Below are 18348 nucleotides of genomic sequence, written 5' to 3'. Positions count from 1 at the left end.
AGAAAGACAGAGCTATTAGAATAGAGGCCAGAATGTGGGGCAGGAATTCATTTTAGAAGATTCTGAGGTCTCTCGGGTTAAAATGATCGTCGCCGCGTCCAAAGACCTGTCAGCATTCAATCTCTTCAAGCCTCCCGGGTCAGAGCTAGAATCTGAGGTCGGAAAGGTTCCGATTTGAGCGGAGACGGTTTCAGCCTCCCTGTTCTCATTATTCCGTCACGATCGCGTCCCCCTGGTGGTACCCGCGCGTGCTCTTTGGGTCTCGGAGAGGAACCAGAGGAGGGCGGCGGCCGGGGAAGAGGGGGCTGCCAAGGCTGCGAGAGAGACCTCCGGCCCGGCCGGGGTCAGCGGGTCAGTCGGGGGCAGCCCGGCCACGCGGGGGCGCCCCGGCCGCTCCCAGCCGAGCCCTGTCACCACCCGCCCAGCTGTTCGCTTTGCCCGGCTTCATTGACGCCCTCGTCTGCCCCCATGAGCCCGGGCTCCCCCTCCTACCTGCCTGCGGCAGGTGGGCCTGGCCTGCCCGCAGCTGCTCGCTGAGGGCCTGGTCAGCAAGGAGACCACCTTTCCCGGTGGCGGGCGGCACGTGACCCCGCCCCCACCGCTGCCGGCTCCGCCCCCTCGGCCTAGCCCGCGCCCCGCCTCCCACCCTCAAGGGCGTCGGCGACGCGATGACGTAACTGGCGCTGGCGTGCTCTTTCCGCGACTCGGAGGTGCTCCTGGGTCTGTGGGCGGAGGTACGTGCGTCTCGTCTCCGAGCTAGAGTGGAAAGTGGGGTGCGTGGAGGATGGAAGGGGTCCCGAAGGAAGAGAGGAGGGAGCTAAGAGACCTGGAAGCCTGTCCTCCAGGTGCTGGGGTCCAGGTCGGTGCCCTGCACCCTCCCGGCCCCTTCTGACGAGGCCGGCTGCTGGCCCGCAGTGATTGACCCGTGGATTCCCTTTGGGGAGTCATTGCCCTTCGACCAGGTGTCGTCGGGTTTAAAGGTTAGCTTGTCAGGCACTGGTGGTTTTATTTTGTATTCTTTTAGCATAGATTCCTGGGGAACGTAATTCATTTGGTAAAAGACCAGAAGTTTGGAGACCTACCTTGTACCCTTTTGGGGGGATGCGGGGTTGAAACTACGTCTCTTCGAAGGCTCTATCTCATCTGTAGAGCGAGCTAATTGGACCGGAGCTACAATTTTTGAGGCGCCTTTCAGAGCTACCATTCTGTGATTCCTTCCTCCCAGGATCTTGTTTTTTGTCATACCCCTGGGTGAGAAGAGGAATCTTTCCACTAATGTTTTAAAAACTGGGTTGGGGCCCTGGCCGGTTGGCTCAGCGGTGGAGCGTCGGCCTGGCGTGCGGGGGGACTCGGGTTCGATTCCCGGCCAGGGCGCATGGGAGAAGCGCCCATTTGCTTCTCCACCCCCGCCCCCTCCTTCCTCTCTGTCTCTCTCTTCCCCTCCCGCAGCCAAGGCTCCATTGGAGCAAAGATGGCCCGGGCGCTGGGGATGGCTCCTTGGCCTCTGCCCCAGGCGCTGGAGTGGCTCTGGTCGCGACAGAGCGACGCCCCGGAGGGGCAGAGCATTGCCCCCCTGGTGGGCGGAGCGTCGCCTCTGGTGGGCGTGCGGGGTGGATCCCGGTGGGGCGCATGCGGGAGTCTGTCTGACTGTCTCTCCCCGTTTCCAGCTTCAGAAAAATACAAAAAAAAAAAAAAAAAGCTGGGTTGGACACAGCAATGTAGTTAAGCCCCTTGCTTTTATTAGGATTGGGTAGAATTCATTTGCAAGTAAGGTTTATACATTAATATTCCAATAGACTAGTGTAATTTTATTAAAAGATAAGAATATCTGTATGTTTCCTTTAGCCCTGTCTTTCACACTGAAATGTTTATTATTATTTCATATGCTGCCTCATTTCAGAGGTAAGTCTCCACTTGTGTATTAAAGTTGGTGCTTTTGAATTTTATGTCACCTTATTTTTGTTAGCATTTTTAAAGCCACCTGCATCTTCTGACTGAGGAAAAGATGGTCAACGTCCTGAAAGGAGTGCTGATAGAATGGTTAGTAGTTTTAATACTTGAGGGGTTTTTTTTAATTCTTTTTCTCCTTTGTTTTAAGATCTGAATGAATCAAGTTTATCAGCTTCCCCAACTTCATTTTTTATTTGGTTACAAAGTATCTTCCTGGTGCTGGATTTCAATGTTTCTGTTGAATTCATATAATTGGCATTATTTCCACCAAGTCATGGTCAGAGGTAGCGTATTTGTTAGATTAGTTGTCTTTAGAGGAACAGAGCTGGTGTTCTAAAACCATTAGGGATTGACTAGAATTTTAGGGTCTATGTAAGACTTCACCATCACAAACTATGGTCTAAAAAAAAACGTGAGAAAAAAAGAGTCAGTTGAAGGTTGCTTAAACTAGACCTGCATTTCAAAGGAAAAGCCACGAATGCTGGCGAAGGTTCAGTTCCTCAAAGCAAGCTAATGTAGGGCTTAGTTTTCACGCAGCCGAACACCTGCCCTGCTGGACCAGTGTTGCTCAGTCCTCACTTGTTTGTCTCCCCAGAAACTTGTCTTATCTGGGAATCCTGCTCTGTAGACACTCCCACTATCTGAAAATACTCTTGTCTATGTTCTATGCCCTAAATAGGAGCCATTACAGGGGGTCCTTGGGTCATGCCACAGTTAACATTCCTACCACAGTAAGGTAGCCCGAATTTTGGGGTAAGTCAAAACACACCATAGCCTAACACAAATGGAATGTTTGCAGTTTTAACAGCCCAAAGTGGCATAAGTAAGGGTACTGGGGTTCCAACTCATTCATGTTCCGCATTACTGTGTATTCTTCCGCTGCAGGTGTAGTCCGTAAGTAGGACTTTTAACAGTGTAAGCTGAAATACTCATGTCTTAATTATTTTTTTTAAGTTTTTATGGGAGTGTCGTAAACTGGAAACAGCGTATGTTGAGACTGTCCTAACCCGAGGACCTCCTGTATATGCATAATGGTACTGTTTACTGTGATAGCAAGGCAGGAGCAAGTCCAAATTCTAGAATACTTCTTGCATTTATAGCAACACTGTCCTTTACAAATATATATAATGTGAGGCACATATGCAGTCTTTTTTTTTTTTTTTTTTTAATTTTTTATTTATTTTATTTTTTTACAGAGACAGAGAGAGAGTCAGAGAGAGGGATAGATAGGGACAGACAGACAAGAACAGAGAGAGATGAGAAGCATCAATCACCAGTTTTTCGTTGCGACACCTTAGTTGTTCATTGATTGCTTTCTCATATGTGCCCCAACCATAGGCCCTCAGCAGACCGAGTAACCCCTTACTGGAGCCAGCGACCTTGGGTCCAAGCTGGTGAGCTTTGCTCAAACCAGATTAGCCCACACTCAAGCTGGCGACCCCGGGGTCTCGAACCTGGGTCCTCTGCGTCCCAGTCCTATGCTCTATCCACTGCGCCACCGCCTGGTCAGGCGCACATATGCAGTCTTAAATTTTCTAGTAGCCACATGAGAAAAGTAAAATGAAGCAGGTGATTTTGGTATATTTCTCCCAATATGTCCAGAATGTTTCAACATGAGCTAAGTCTTCAGAGTCTGTACTAAGACTTCAAAATTGTGTTGTCTTTTTTCATATTCACGCTTCAAAATCGAATATGTGTTTTACAGCACATTTCACAGACTGTTCGCATTTCAAGTGCTCAGTAGTGACATGTGACCAGTGGGCTGTCTATGGGTAGTGCAAGTTTAGAGTTGGGGTGGAGGAGACACCAACAAAAGCAGTTCAGAAGCAGACAGCCAGTGATGTAGGAGGGAAGTTAGGGTATTTCATGTAGGTGAGTGGGCTGTTCAAGTGGTGGTAAGAGATGGAATAAAATGACACTGGCGGCCATTGATTTTGGTGGGGGGAGCTATTTTGATGGAAAGGTGGAATAGAAGCCAGACAGGAGTATACTGTTGAAAAGGGAAAGAAAGGAAGGTGAGGAAGTGGAAACTGGAGAAGTTTTTGTTGTGATAATGAGCAAAGGAATAAGAAATGGGCTGGTAACGGAAGAAGGAGAGGATGAGGGACTCAGGGTTCTGGGTTTCTTTGTTCTTTTAATGTGAAAGACTAGAATATATGTTGAAAAGAATAAAGTGCTAGAGAGGTGAGAGGTGTTCACTTGGGGAAATCTAAACACAGGGTGCTGTTTTCTTTTGGTGAAAACTGCTAGGCTTTCTTTCCCTTATTACTTTCTTCTTCTTTCTTTCTTTTTGTGCTTCCTTTCTCTTATTACTTTGTTATAGCTAATGGAAACATTTCCTGGTTGGTCTCTTAATGTTATTTTTTTATTTTTATTTTTTTTATTTATTCATTTTTGGAGAGGAGAGGGAGAGAGAAGGGGGGAGGAGCTGGAAGCATCAACTCCCATATGTGCCTTGACCAGGCAAGCCCAGGGTTTCGAACCGGCGACCTCAGTATTTCCAGGTCGACGCTTTATCCACTGCGCCACCACAGGTCAGGCCTTAATGTTATTTTTTAACAAAGAGGATGTACACACAGTTATTACCTATCAGTTTTCCCTTTTGTTTCTTCTCCTCCTAAATTTAATCTTAACGATGGGATTTGATAAAGACTCACTTTTCTTTGGTAGAGCTTCTTATTTTTGTTTTTGTTGATGTTTTAAATTTCATTTGCCTGAATTTATTGGAAGGAGGCATATTATGAAGTGAAGATCTAAATTAGTCCCTTTTTTGGTCAAATAGCTAAACAGTTGTCAGACGCCATTTATTCCCTTCCTTAGTGATACATGATGTCTCTTCTTTATCAGTCTCACTTACTACCTTCCCTAGTCCCAGCCCGTGTCCTTTTTTTTTTTTTTTTTGTCATTGCTGCCTATTTTAGAATGACCTTGGACTAATAGTCTGTTTCCAAAGTAATCCTTTTGGAATGATGTTTGGGATTGTATTAAACATCTGCTTCAATTTGAAAAAAATACAGTGGTTGGGCTGCATTTTAAAGAGCACAACTCTGGGAGACTCGTTAAAATTTCAGTTGCAGGCTTTCAGTTCTGTCTTAAGGACAAAGCATGCAGATTTATAAAAGGAACCAAGGTGTTAGTTTTCTTCCCTTGATTGGGTGAGCTCTGTGCCTGATTTGCTGTTGGGTTATCAAGCCTCTGAATTTAGCCTGGGCTCTAATGGCCCTCTTATCATCTTTCTCTTGTAATCCCCAAACTAACAGCATCTGGAGTTAGCAATACAAAATCTCAGACCTCACCCCAAATCTTCTAAATCAGAATTGTACATACAGAGGATCTTGTTAAAATGCATTTAAAGTCTAGAAGCACTTAGCTAAAATTTGATGATCCCAATGGAGTATTGTTTCACACTAGGAATACTTAAATTTTATTTTGTAGATGAATACTGTCCTTGCAAGTAATTTTTCCCTTCAAGGTGAATTCTAAAGTGTGGCCTGCACAATTTTTTAAAAGGCTGTTTTCCCAACAATATAAATCTTCCCGAAAGATTCCAGGCCTAAGAACAGATTCATGAAAGGCATGGCTAGGGCTTGTGGGAACTCTGTCACTGTCAGGTGTGTATGTCTGTAGGAGTAATAACTGGAAAATCCTTGTTTCCCTCATGTCTGTATCTGATGCCAAAGAGAAGATTTTTAGTAATACAGCATCAGTGTAAGTTTGTTCTCTGATAGAACCCATAGATTGTGTGAAGCATGTAGGTTATTTGAGTACTTAGTTGCGTAGGTCTGGAGTTTATAGGCAAACCATTCAAGGATCTACTTCCATTGTCCTGTGATTTTCTCTCCAAATTCCAGTCACATCATCATACAAGGTCACATAAATCTCAGTAGTGCTGTTCTGTTGAGTCCAGGCAGCCAGCAAAATACTTCTCAGACAGGTATGGCCTAGTTCCAGAAGGGGGTCTTAGTCTGACACCTGTCTAGGAGTGGCTTACCTTACTGCCAGATCTAAACTCCCTGTCAGTTCCTTCGAGCTGGTTTTGAGTCTACAGTAAAGCAGCAAGTGAACCGGGTTTTAGTGGTGGGTTTAGGCCCAACTATCAGTGAACTGAAAATTAAGGTGCATGGATATAAGGTTCAATTCTCCCAAGGCTTATCAAATATCAAAATCTAAAGCTAACTTTAAATTTGTATGTGTGTGTTTTGTCTTTTTTTTTTTTTTTTTTTTTACTGATAGAGACAGGAAGAGAGATGAGAAGCATTAACTCGTAGTTGCCTTACTCTTAGTCCTTCATTGATTGCTTTCTCATATGTGCCTCAAATGGGGGGCTCCAGTGAGCTAATGACCCCTTGCTCAAGCCAACAACCATGGGGTCATGTTTATGATCCCATGCTCAAGCCGGCGACCTCAGGGTTTTGAACCTGCATCCTCACAATCCAGACACTATCTGCTGCACCACTGCCTGATCAGGCCCAGAAGAATTTAAATTAGGGGCCTTGCCCATAATAAAAATTGTCACCAGAAATAACCTCAGACCTGTCTGTAGGGCAGGGCAAACATGTAATTATCCAACATCTGCTTTCTTCTGAAGCCTCAGGCACCTTATCTCAGTCCTTTACCAAGGATGTCAGATGTTCCTCATTTTCTTGTTCTGTCTCTGAACATCTTTGAACGTGAGGTCTCCCCCTTATCTTGTATGTGGGGTTCCCCTGAGCAGGAAATTCAATTTGATTTCCGCCTGTTACCCTATTTTATGTTGGCTTGATTATTCAACCAGCCAAAAGAACCAGATGAGAGGTAGAATTTGCCCCCTCCCCCATATATGCAAATGGGAAATTTTGAAAACACTATAATTTAAAGCACAGATGTGAGTCTTCAGACACATGTTGGTTTCAGTTCTTTATCTTTCATTTCACTGAAATGATGTTAATTTATTTCATCTGGAAATGTAGACATTATTTTTTATAACCACTTAACCCTGGCGCTGATACTTTGTATAGCAGCCAATTACTAGAGTAAATTGGTGTCATCTGAATGCCCTGAGCTCAGACAGTAACAAGATAGTATATCCCATTTGGAGAGCAATTTTAATATTGTCCATATTTGTCCTCATTACTGTTACGTTTGGACCTGAAATTGATTTTAAAGGGCCAACAGAAAACAATTGTCCTGTTGTGTGAAATATATCCTGAGAAACCTCTGAGTGATTTTTATAGAAAATATTAAGCGTCTTGTGGGACCTGAGGCAGAAAGGTAAGTCCTCTGCCCTTTTATGGCAGGGAAGGAGGAGCAGCCCAGGTGTAGAGCAGGAAAGCAGAGGACTTCTGTCCGTCCCCCACACCTGCCTACTTTTCCATTACTCTCCCTTTATTCCCACCCCTGTCCCACCTACCCTTAATTTGTACAGGCCAGGAAAAGTTGAGCAGAACAATTAAGTTTTTAAAAAGAGTCTGAACAGGAAAATAGTAGTAGTTGTGGGGAAGCTGAAGCTTGGGGTCCGTGTCCTGTGGGTCTGTCTCGTTTGCATTTTGAAAACACCTGGAAGAACCTGATCACCCCCAGGTTCCTTCGAGCTCTGTAATTGCTGTTTAAGCTTTCTAATTTTGTTTTGTGGCCTGATTTTTGTCAATGTTGATAAATTGTGTGCCTCAGTGAGATTTTCAGTGTACAGTGTGTTACGGCTTTACAATATTTATTTCATTTGTTATTCTGTATAAACTGCCAAAATTAGGGAGTTGCTAAAAATGTTCAGTTTAACATCTGTATCTGTCTAAATCTGTGACCACTACATTATCTGTCTTTGTCAAAGACCCGCAGTCTCTCTGCTGTCCATCACTGGCTGTTTCCTTTCCGCCTCCCAGTCGTCATCTGCCTGCAGACCTCGTTCTCATACTTCTTATCCTTTCCTGTCTTCAGTCACCCGAAAGGCCGCAGACTCCCAGGCCGTCCCTCACTGCTTATCTCGTGGCTGTGTACATGTGCTTGTTAAATTCATGCCTACCCGTCATTTCCACTTTGTCCTCTACCCTGAGGTAGCAGCAGAGTCCCTGTATCCCTGGCCTCCTCAACTTTTCCTCCTCCTTCTCCATCCCCCTTCTCCTTTGGGCTGGAACCAAACCTGGCTTTCTCCTGAGCATACTGCCACTCCCACAACCCTACCAAGTGTTGACTTTTTTCTCTAGTACCTCTGGTACCATTGGGCCAGAATTACTCCTCATATTGCCACTTCTAGCAATTCTCCTAGCATCTCCTCCCTTTTCCATAGAAACCCCAGTTCTGAATGTCATGCCATCAGACTACTAGACCAGCCATTTTGTAGTAACCCACAAACACCCACATCTTTCCTTGAGGGATTTTCCTTGAAGACTAGCTGTCACTCTTCAGTAGCTGTCCTCTCAAATTAAGTGATTGCGATATCATGTGGACAGTCCTTTCAATATCCTGTCCTCTGAGTTCCTTGACCTCCTCTTCCAATGAGTCTGTCTTCCACCCTGTTGTGGCCATTCACTCGCAGTCAGACCCACACCTGTCCCTACCAAACTGCCACCTCCAGGGTCTCCGTTGGAGCACCTACCTCGGACCACCACCTCCTCTTTCCCAGGCACTCCCTCTGGTGCCCCTTTTCCACCCTTGCTCTGCCACCATCCTTCCTCTCTCCCCAGGCTTTTCTCAACCCAGCAGGCAGTATGATCCTTACATTTAAAATTTAAGTCAGTTTGTAAGTTAAGTCATATCACTTAGTAAAAGCCAAAGTCCCTGAAATCATCTTCAAGGCCCTGTGTCATCTGGACCAGTTTTTGTTTTGTTTTGTTTTGTTTTGTTTTATTCTGTGAGAGGAGGAGAGGCAGAGACAGACTCCCACATGCACCCTGAACAAGGATCCACCCAGCATGCCCACTAGGAAGTGATGCTTTGCCCATCTGGGGCATTGCTCCATTGCTCAGCAACCAAGCTCTTCTTAGTGCCTATGTGGCCATCCTCAGTGCCGGGGCCAACTTGCTCCAATCAAGCCATAGCTGTGGGAGAAGAGAGATAGAGAAATGGGAGGGTTAAAGAAACAGATGAGCGCTTTTTCTGTGTGCCCTGACCAGGAATCAAACCCTGGACTTCCACACTCTGGGCCAATGCTCTACCACTGAGCAAACTGGCCAGGGCTGGTCTGGACCAGTCTTAATTTTCTGACCTCTCTCCCACTGCTCTACCCTCTGTGGCCCCTTTCCCGGACCCTGGCCTTGCTGTTCGCTTGCCCTAGGACGCTCTTCCACATCACCACACACATGGCTCACCCCTCCTCGCGTTTGTTCGGATATCCCCTGCGCAGTAAGGCTTTCCTGTACTCCCTTATTTAAACTTGCAAGATCCTGTCACTTTCAACACGCATTTCTTGTCTCCTCTGGTATGTGTGTGTGTGTTCCCCACTAGAATGTAAGCTCTGTGACAAGGAGGGTTCTTAGTTCACTGCAAATCTGCAGGACTGGAATAATGCCTGGCGCATGATAGATACTTAATAAGTATTTATCAAGTGAGTGAATAAAATTTAAAATAGCAATTGTACTACTTCTGAGCAAATTAACAATACCTCACACTGATAATGGCCGTTCTAATACTACAACCATAGAACAGAACTGAATTTTGCCAAACCTAAGTAAATAGATGTAAATATAATCTAAGTGTAAGATAAACATACTGGAAACTAAATTTAAAACCGGTGTCAATTCTGACTTGGGTTTATTTATTTATTCACATCATTTTATAGTATAGTTTATTGTTAGCAAAATCATTTTAGTGGTAAGTTGAAGGTAATTAAAATCACTAGGAGGTCTTCACTTTATTAATAGTTAATATACCATGAACCATACTCATTTAGTGATTAAAATAAGGCTTTTACAGTGTTGGCTTCACTTACACCTACGTTTATATGTGAAAGAAGTAAAACATTTGTATTGTTTATTAAATTACACTGACCTCTTTTGAATTAAATTAATATCTTTGTAATTCATGTTGACATTTCGTCAAGAAACCAAACAAATGTAAGATTATTTTTTCTTTAAGAATTAAAAAAATCCAGCCCTGGCCAGTTTGCTCAGTGGTAGAGCATTGGCCCTGCATGTGGAAGTCCTGGGTTTGATTTTGGCCAGGACACACAAGAGAAGTGACCATCTGCTTCTCCACCCCTCCCCCTCTCCTTCCTCTTTGTCTCTCCCCCTCCCGCAGCCAAGGCTCCATTGGAGCAAAATTGGCCCCAGGCACTGAGCATTGCTCCATAGCCTCTGCCTCAGGCACTGGAATGGCTCCTGTTGCAAGGGAGCAACACGCAGATGGGCAGAGCATTGCCCCCTGGTGGGCATGCGAGGTGGATCCCGGTTGGCCACATGCGGGTGTCTGTCTCTGCCACCCCGATTCTCACTTCAGAAAAATACAAAAAAAATAAAGAATTTAAAAAATCCGTATGCATCTTGATATTTTTATGTTTTTGCCAAATACATTATTGTATATTAGATCTGAAGAATGTCTTTTGTTGTGATTCAAGGCTTTTATGAGAGACCTATTTCTGTAAATCCAAGAAATTATATCCTTTTGACTATCCTATTCATTCCAAACTAAATCACAATAAGTAGAATTGAATTTGGATCTTGTCTTTGAGCTCAGTATTCTCAGATATTTTGTTAGGATTTTTTTTTTTTTAAGATTCTGAATGACGGCCGTGGCCAGTTGGCTCAGTGGTAGAGCGTCGGCCTGGCGTGCAGGAGTCCCAGGTTTGATTCCCGGCCAGCGCACACAGGAGAAGCGCCCATCTGCTTCTCCACCCCTCCCCCTCTCCTTCCTCTCTGTCTCTCTCTTCCCCTCCTGCAGCCAAGGCTCCATTGGAACAAAGTTGGCCCGGGCACTGAGGGTGGCTCTGTGGCCTCTGCCTCAGGCGCTAGAATGGCTCTGGTTGCAGCGGAGCGACGCCCCAGAGGGGCAGAGCATCGCCCCTGGTGGGCGTGCTGGGTGGATCCCGGTCGGGAGCGTGCGGGAGTCTGTGACTGCCTCCCTGTTTCCAGCTTCGGAAAAATACACACACACACAAAAAGATTCTGAATGACAGTTCAGATTTACAGGTTCAGAATTTTAGGGAAGGGAAAGAACTTGAGTACCTGCTGCAGAGCAAATACTGTCCTTGGCATTTTTCTCCTTTAATTTCCATAACAATTCTGTTACATAGACTTACTTTGAGGCTTTGGAAGATTCAGTACATGTTAAGTCACACAGTAAGAGATAAAGCCAGAGTTGCATCCAAATCTGACTAGCAGTACAGCCTGCTTTGTCAAAGTGTCAATTTAACTGGTTTTGTAAGTTAATTTGTCACTGGCGTGGTAGTGAAAAGCTGTTGGCTCTTTAAATGTCATGATTGTGGACAAGTAGGGACATCCATTTTTAAAATCGGTTAAGGAGGCTGTGATTCTAGGTCTGTTAACCACAAAGCTTTGGACATTACTTTTTTCACTTGCCAATGACAAATTATTCTTTTAAAATGGTATTAATTGATGCCTGGTCGGTGGTGGCATAGTGGTTGAGCATCAGCCCGGGATGCTCAGGGCCCTGGTTCAAAACCCAGAGATTGTCGGCCAGAATGTGTGCTCATTGGCTTGAGCGCGGGATCATCAGCGTGATCCCAAGGTCACTGGCTCTGCTTGAGCCCCTAGTCAAGGCATGTATGAGAAGCAGTTAATAAACAACTAAAGGGAAGCGACTACAAGTTGATGCTTCTCATCTCTCCTTCCCCTCCCTACCTCCCTCCCTCTGTGACTCTCTCAGAAAGAAATTATCATTGCCCTCTTTCTCTTAAACTTGCACTAACAATTCTAAAATGAAGCCACATTTATAACTCATTAGCACTTAAGGCAGAGTGGGAGTTTAGGACTTTTTAAATTAACCTAAATATTCTACGTGCTCAATTCTAATCACTTGGGTTTTGGTATAATTTGACAATAAGGTTTCTCATCATCATGTGTTTATCTCTGCAGTGACCCTGCCATGAAGCAGTTTCTGCTGTACTTGGATGAGTCAAATGCCCTAGGGAAGAAGTTCATCATTCAAGACATTGATGACACACACGTCTTCGTAATAGCAGAGTTGGTTAATGTCCTCCAGGAGCGAGTAGGTGAATTAATGGACCAAAATGCTTTTTCTCTTACCCAGAAGTGAAAATATTCGATATTGACCAGTTAGGAATTAAATGTAACAGATACGAGAGACTGTTACCATTTAGTATCTTAGGTGACAGGTTAGACATACTGTGGAGAAGCATGCTGAGGGGAAGACTGGAGTATCATTTGTTCAGAAAAAAAGCCCTGAACCAATTTTTATCTTCTGTTTTTTCAATGCAAGTATATTAGAATTAAAAAAAAAAAAAAAAAGCTTTAACAGTTGGCTATAATTTGACTTTCATTGTCCTTTATTAAAATATAAATGTATATGGTTTTCCTACCTTTTTCATTCCAATTTAATGCATTAAGAATATAATGGAATGTGACTTTTAATTATCAGTCTAGCCTATATGCCTATTTTGCTTTGCTTGTTCCTATTAATAGTTGTGAGTTTTTGTAGTGTGGGTATGGTTAGTTTTGTTCTAGGTTGAAACTTCAGAGAAGTTTTTAATCAAAGTATATATAACATACATACAGAAAGTGCACAAGTCATAAATGTACAAATCTCAGAATTTCCATGAACTGAACACACTTCTATCGCCAGTGCCCAGATCAAGAAAAAGCAATTATCACCGTCCCAGAAGCCCTTTCCTAGAAACGCCTAAGGGTAGACACTGTGCTGACCTTGAACAGCATAAACTAATTTTGCTTGTTTATGAGCTTTCTATCAGTGGGTCATGTTGCGTGAATTCCTTCTGGGCTCTATTACTCAGCACTCTACTTGTGAGAGTCATGTGTGCTATTGCACAACGTTATACAGTTGACCTTGAACAACACTGGTTTGAACTGTGAGAGTCCACTTATATGTGGATTTTTCCAATGAATACCCAATGTATTTTCCATATGATTTTCTTAATAACATTATTCTCTCACTTTATTGCAAGAATACAGTATATAATACATATAACTTACCAAATATGTGTTAATCAACTATTTATATTATTGGTGAGGCTCCCAGCCAAGAGTAAGCTATGAGTAGTTAAGTTTGGGGGAGTTAGAAGTTATACATGGATGTTCGACTGCACGGGAATTGGTACCCCTGACCACCCTCCTCACTCCTGTTCTTAAAGAGCCAGCTAGTGTTTTCATTCTCATTGTTGCACGCAGGTATACCATTGTTTGCTTTAACCACACTACAGGCATTTAAAAATCCATAGTTTTATTAAACTTCAACTTGAACTTGATAAACGTGTATCAAAAAATTTTACCACTATCAAGTGGTCATACTAATTTTTCTCCAGTAGCAGAATATGTACAACTTTATTATATTTGTTTAAGAAAAAATAGAAGTACTGAATCTAATTGCAGATACACTGGCATTAGTTACATTGATATTCTCTTGCTATTATAATAGCTTCTTTAGCTCAATTCAGTCCTCCACTTATTCATTCCAAAAATAATTATTAAGTACTTACCATGTCCTAGATGGAAAGGATAGATACAGTTTTTTAAGAAGATAGATGAGGTGGACCTGGCCACTTAGCTCAGTCCGTTAGTGTCATCTGGAAACACCAAGGTTGTGGGTTCAGTCCCCAGTCAAGGCATATCAGGAAGCGATTAATGACTGTATAACTAAGTGGAACAACAAATGAATGCTTCCTCTTGCTCTGTTTCTGAAATCAATCAGAATGCTTTTAACTTCAAACAGCAACAAAGAGTTACTTAAACAATAAAGAAGTGTAATTGTCTAATATAATATAACAAGAAGTCTGGAGACAGTTCCAGATGGTTCAGACTGCTTCTCCTCTGTCATCCTCATAATGTTGGCTTTTGTTCCTGGCTTACTACATCATTGTCACAATACAGTGGCTACCGCTCCAAGATACTCTGTTCATAGCAGCAACCCAAACAAGGAGAGGAAGGCTCCACTGGGCAGCAGAGAAAACACAGAAAAACTTTCTGTGGTGTAACTTGAAATCAGGGAGAAAAATCCTTCCCAGAATCTTCCCACCTGTCTGTCCCTGGACGACTCATTGACAAAGAGGAAAAGAATAATAATTGACTTAGGTCAGTGATTCTCAACCTTTAAAATTCCCTGGGGGTCTTTCCAAATCACTTCTGTGGATACTTTTCCGTCCAGTGGGCGCTTAGTCCCCTACCATGAGTATGTGCTGCACTTAGTGGCGTGCTTTCCAAAGAGGACATTTGGACCGGGTGAAAGTAATCGTCCAGCGGAGAAACCTGGAGAAGACTTCCTTAGCCCAGTGATCCGAATTAACGTCCAAGATAGCCATGTCAAGAATATGTACCGCTGATTTGATGTGATGAGAAGAGTGCTTCACCCTGGGGTTCTAAAAGCAACCCCAGTCTTACGTGAAAAAAAACATCAGACCAGTACAAATTTAAGGGAATCCTACAAATACCTGGCCAGCAGTCCTCAAAGCCATGAAGGACACGAAAATAAGGCGAGACTGAAATACAAGATCGGAAGAGACTTAAGGACACGTGACGACTGAATGTGAAGTGGTACCCAATGGGATCTGGGAGGGGGAAGGGACACCGAGGAAAATCTAGGAAAATCTACAGTCTGCAACTTAGTGAATGTTAATGTTCTGTCTGCTTTTGTATGTCCTTGAAGATTTCCCTTGAAAGTTTCTAAGTTAATATTTTTTTCTAGTACATAATATGCCTGCATTTGTTTCAATAACAAAACACAGCATAGTGGTTACTAGCATGAATTTTGGTGTCAAGAATTCTGTATTTGAATTTCAGTTTTAACCATTGACTAGCTGATGATTTGGGGCTACAATTACTAATCTTGGTTTCATTATCTGTAAAATGCAGATAATAATCACGATAATACCTCATGGGGTGGTTTTAAGAATTAAGCAAAATAAAGCGTGTAACACTCATTGTTACAGTACCTGGCACATAATCACTTCTAAGTGTGTTTTGTTTGGTAATTCTTTATCCCACCATCCCAAAATAATATAGTATGTCATTAGAACACTTCTCACAGAACACTTACTCATAAAAGTGGATTTATGGTTGTTATAATTAATTTTTAAAATACAAGAATAAACTTGCATGCTCACAACTGTAAACCTGCTCGTACCCTGTAGAATAAAATCAGCCTAGCACATTCTTTGAATAAGCTTTTTTTCTCTTGGGGTGGGGGCTGTTTTGTTTTGGATTTTTTTATTTTAGAGGAGAGAAAGAAAAAAACTGACTCATTCTTTCACCCATTTATGCATCCTGTATGTGCCCTGTATGCGTAACCTTGGTGCACTGGTGATGCTCCAACCAACAGAGCTACCCATCTAGGGCCCCCTTGAATGAGCTTGCTTTATTTTAAGATTTTATGCCTGGGCCTGACCTGTGGTGGCGCAGTGGATAAAACGTCGACCTGGAAACGCTGAGGTCGCCGGTTCGAAACCCTGGGCTTGCCTGGTCAAGGCACATATGGGAATTGATGCTTCCAGCTCCTCCCCCTTTCTCTCTCTCTCTGTCTCTCTCTCTCCCTCTCTCTGTCCTCTCTAAAAATGAATAAATAAATAAATAAATTTTTTAAAAAATTAAAAAAAATTAAAAAAAAAAGAAAAAGATTTTATGCCTGGCCTGTGGTGATACAGTGGGGTAGAGTACTGACCTGGAACGCTGAGGTTGCTGGTTAGAAACCCTGGGTTTGCCCCGTCAAAACACATGTGACAAGTAGTCAGTGAACAACTGAAGTGAAGCAACCATGAATTGATTCTTCTCGCTCCTCCCCCTTCTGTAAAATCAATAAATTAAAGAAAATATTTTATTTATTGATTTTAGAACCATCAACTTGCAGTAGTTGCTTTTCATATTTGCCTTGACTGAGCAAGCCTAGGGTTTTAAACCAGTAACCTCAGCATTCCAGGTCAACTCTCTATGCACTGTGCCACCACAGGCCAGGCCCCTTGAATAAACTTTAAAATTAGTTCTAACCCTGGCCAGGTAGCTCAGTCATCCGGATATGCCAAGGTTGCAGGTTCAACTCCCAGTCATGGCACATACAAGAAGCAAGGAATGAATGCTTAAATAAGTGGAACAAATCAATATTTCTCTCAAATCAATTAAAATTAGTTGATTGGGTTTTTTTTTGGGGGGGGGGTTGTATTTTTCTGAAGCTGGAAATGGGGAGGCAGTCAATCAGACTCCTGCATGCGCCTGACCGGGATCCACCCGGCACACCCACCAGGGGGCGATGCTCTGCCCATCGGGGTGTCGCGACTAGAGCCACTCTAGCGCCTGGGGCAGAGGCCAAAGAGCCATCCCCAGCGCCCGGGCCATCTTTTGCTCCAATGGAGCCTTGGCTGCGGGAGGGGAAAGAGAGAGAGAGAGGGGAAGGAGAGGGGGGGGTGGAGAAGCATATGGGCGCTTCTCCTGTGTGCCCTGGCCTGGAATCGAACCCGGGACTTCTGCACGCCAGGCCGACGCTCTACCACTGAGCCAACCGGCCAGGGCCAGTTGATTGGTTTTTTAAATTTTTTTGAGAAAGAAAAAGCATCAACTCGTAGTTGCATCACTTTAGTTGTTTATTGATTTCTTCTTATAAATGCCTTGATGGGGGGGGCACTCAAGCCAGCGTCCCCACTCTCAAGCCGGTGACCCTGCACTTAAGGTGGCAAGCTTGTGCTCAAGCCAGTAACCTCGGGGGTTTCTTTTTGTTTTGTTTTAATTTTTCTGAAGCTGGAAATGGGAAGGCAGTCAGACAGACTCCCGCATGTGCCCGACCGACCGGGATCCACCCGGCACGCCCACCAGGGGGCAATGCTCTGCCCCTCTGGGTCGTTGCTCTGCTGCAACCAGAGCCACTCCAGTGCCGGAGGCAGAGGCCACAGAGCCATCCTCAGCGCCGGGCCAACCCTGCTCCAATGGAGCCCCGGCTGCAGGAGGGGAAGAGAGAGGAAGGAGAGGGGGAGGGGTGGAGAAGCAGATGGGCACCTCTCCTGTGTGCCCTGGCTGGGAATTAAACCCGGGACTCCTGCACGCCAGGCCGACGCTCTACCGCCGAGCCAACCACCCAGGGCCTAACCTCAGGGTTTTGAACCTGGGACTTTAGTGTCCCAAGTCAATGCTCTATCCACTGTGCCACCACCGGTCAGGCTAACAGCTGATCTTGAGATCCACACATTGCCAGGTGGCAGTTCCTTGTAGAAAGACTTTCAAGTAACACAAGAAACCAGTTGAGGTTATTTTTAAATAATTATGCCAGGGACAGGCAGTGCTTGGGCTTTTCCTCTCTTGCAAGTGTCCAGGTGAGCATCCCTTCTTAGGAGTCCTCAGCACCCCCAGATTCTATGACCTCAGTCTGATGAACAGAATCCCCCACACACACACACTCTGCTGCAGTCTTTCTTGCAAAGCTAGGGTCCTCAGATTCACCACAGTGGAGGCCGGCTTCTTGCCTGGAAAGGGCAAACTTTGGTTGCTGCTACATTAGTACTCTTGGATGCCCCGACATGAGTCCACAACCCACTCTGAGAAGCCCTGGCCTCCACTAGAGGAAGTACCCTTTTCCTTCAGTAACCAGACTTCCTTTGGGAGCCCCCAGTTCCTTTTCCATCTTGCCATAAGAGTCTGAAAGGCCCGAGAGCCCGGCTACACCAAGGATAGTGTGCAGACAGGCGGCCCCGGCCTCACCTGGGAGCCCGCTGCAAGCTTACCGAGTCAGGATGGCATTTTAATGGATTTCCCGGGTGATTCCTATGCACATTCACGTTGGAGGAGAACTTCCATGAAGGAGCCACTCTGGACAAGGGACAGATTGAAAAGTTGATTTGTAGAGCTACAGGGATAGATGAATGGATCAGATAAGGGTGTTCCCAGCATTCTTCACATAGCCCTTATTCAACCAAGTGCCTTTCAAGCATGCAACCTGAAACTCTCCCTCCTGTTCCCACCCAATTCCAGGGACAAACCTGGAATGAAAGACAAGTAATATGGTATGGTGTTACTGAGAAGAAGCTTTGTAATGTCGCCCGGTCCAGAGAAGGCCAAATACACCTTTCCCAGAATAAAGCCAGGCTCTTTACTCACCGGAAATGGTCAAAGTTGTTAGTAAAAGGAATAGAAATTCCGAGATGTCCCTATTGACAGATGGAAAGCATAGAGCTGCCTTATCCATTGCCTTTCTGTGTCTTAGAAAGAGGTGGCAGGACCTGACTGACCAGTGATGTGGAGTGGGTGGAGCATCGACCTGGGACCCAGGTTCATGACCCCGAGGTCGCCGGCTTGAGCATGA

The 18348-nt window shown here is 44.5% G+C and overlaps 1 protein-coding gene across 4 annotated transcripts; it reads left to right on the top strand.

Annotated features, from left to right (window-relative positions):
• The first annotated feature begins 637 nt into the window (after window positions 1-637).
• GTF2H5 (general transcription factor IIH subunit 5) lies at window positions 638-14805 on the top strand. Of its 4 annotated transcripts, none has more exons than XM_066372925.1 (3): window positions 638-734; window positions 1967-2040; window positions 11955-14805. In XM_066372925.1, exons 2-3 carry the CDS (start codon window positions 2006-2008, stop codon window positions 12133-12135), a joined length of 216 nt encoding a protein of 71 aa, XP_066229022.1. In that variant the 5' UTR covers window positions 638-734; window positions 1967-2005; the 3' UTR covers window positions 12136-14805. The 4 variants fall into 4 exon arrangements, with proteins under 4 accessions (XP_066229022.1, XP_066229024.1, XP_066229023.1 ...); XM_066372927.1 differs by lacking the exon at window positions 638-734 and adding an exon at window positions 751-773; XM_066372926.1 differs by lacking the exon at window positions 638-734 and adding an exon at window positions 757-859.
• Window positions 14806-18348: the final 3543 nt, after the last annotated feature.

The sequence above is a fragment of the Saccopteryx leptura genome, chromosome 3 (genome assembly GCF_036850995.1).
Source record: "Saccopteryx leptura isolate mSacLep1 chromosome 3, mSacLep1_pri_phased_curated, whole genome shotgun sequence".
Lineage (NCBI taxonomy): Eukaryota > Metazoa > Chordata > Mammalia > Chiroptera > Emballonuridae > Saccopteryx > Saccopteryx leptura.
Note: the sequence above shows the minus strand (reverse complement) of the source record. Positions and strands in the feature narration are given on the sequence as shown.

Excerpts from the sequence above, each read along its gene's own strand:
- GTF2H5 (XM_066372925.1), top strand. The coding sequence starts at position 2,006 with ATGGTCAACGTCCTGAAAGGAGTGCTGATAGAATG. Across the intron at positions 2,041-11,954 it reads AAAGGAGTGCTGATAGAATG|TGACCCTGCCATGAAGCAGT; the intron begins GTTAGTAGTTTT and ends TTATCTCTGCAG.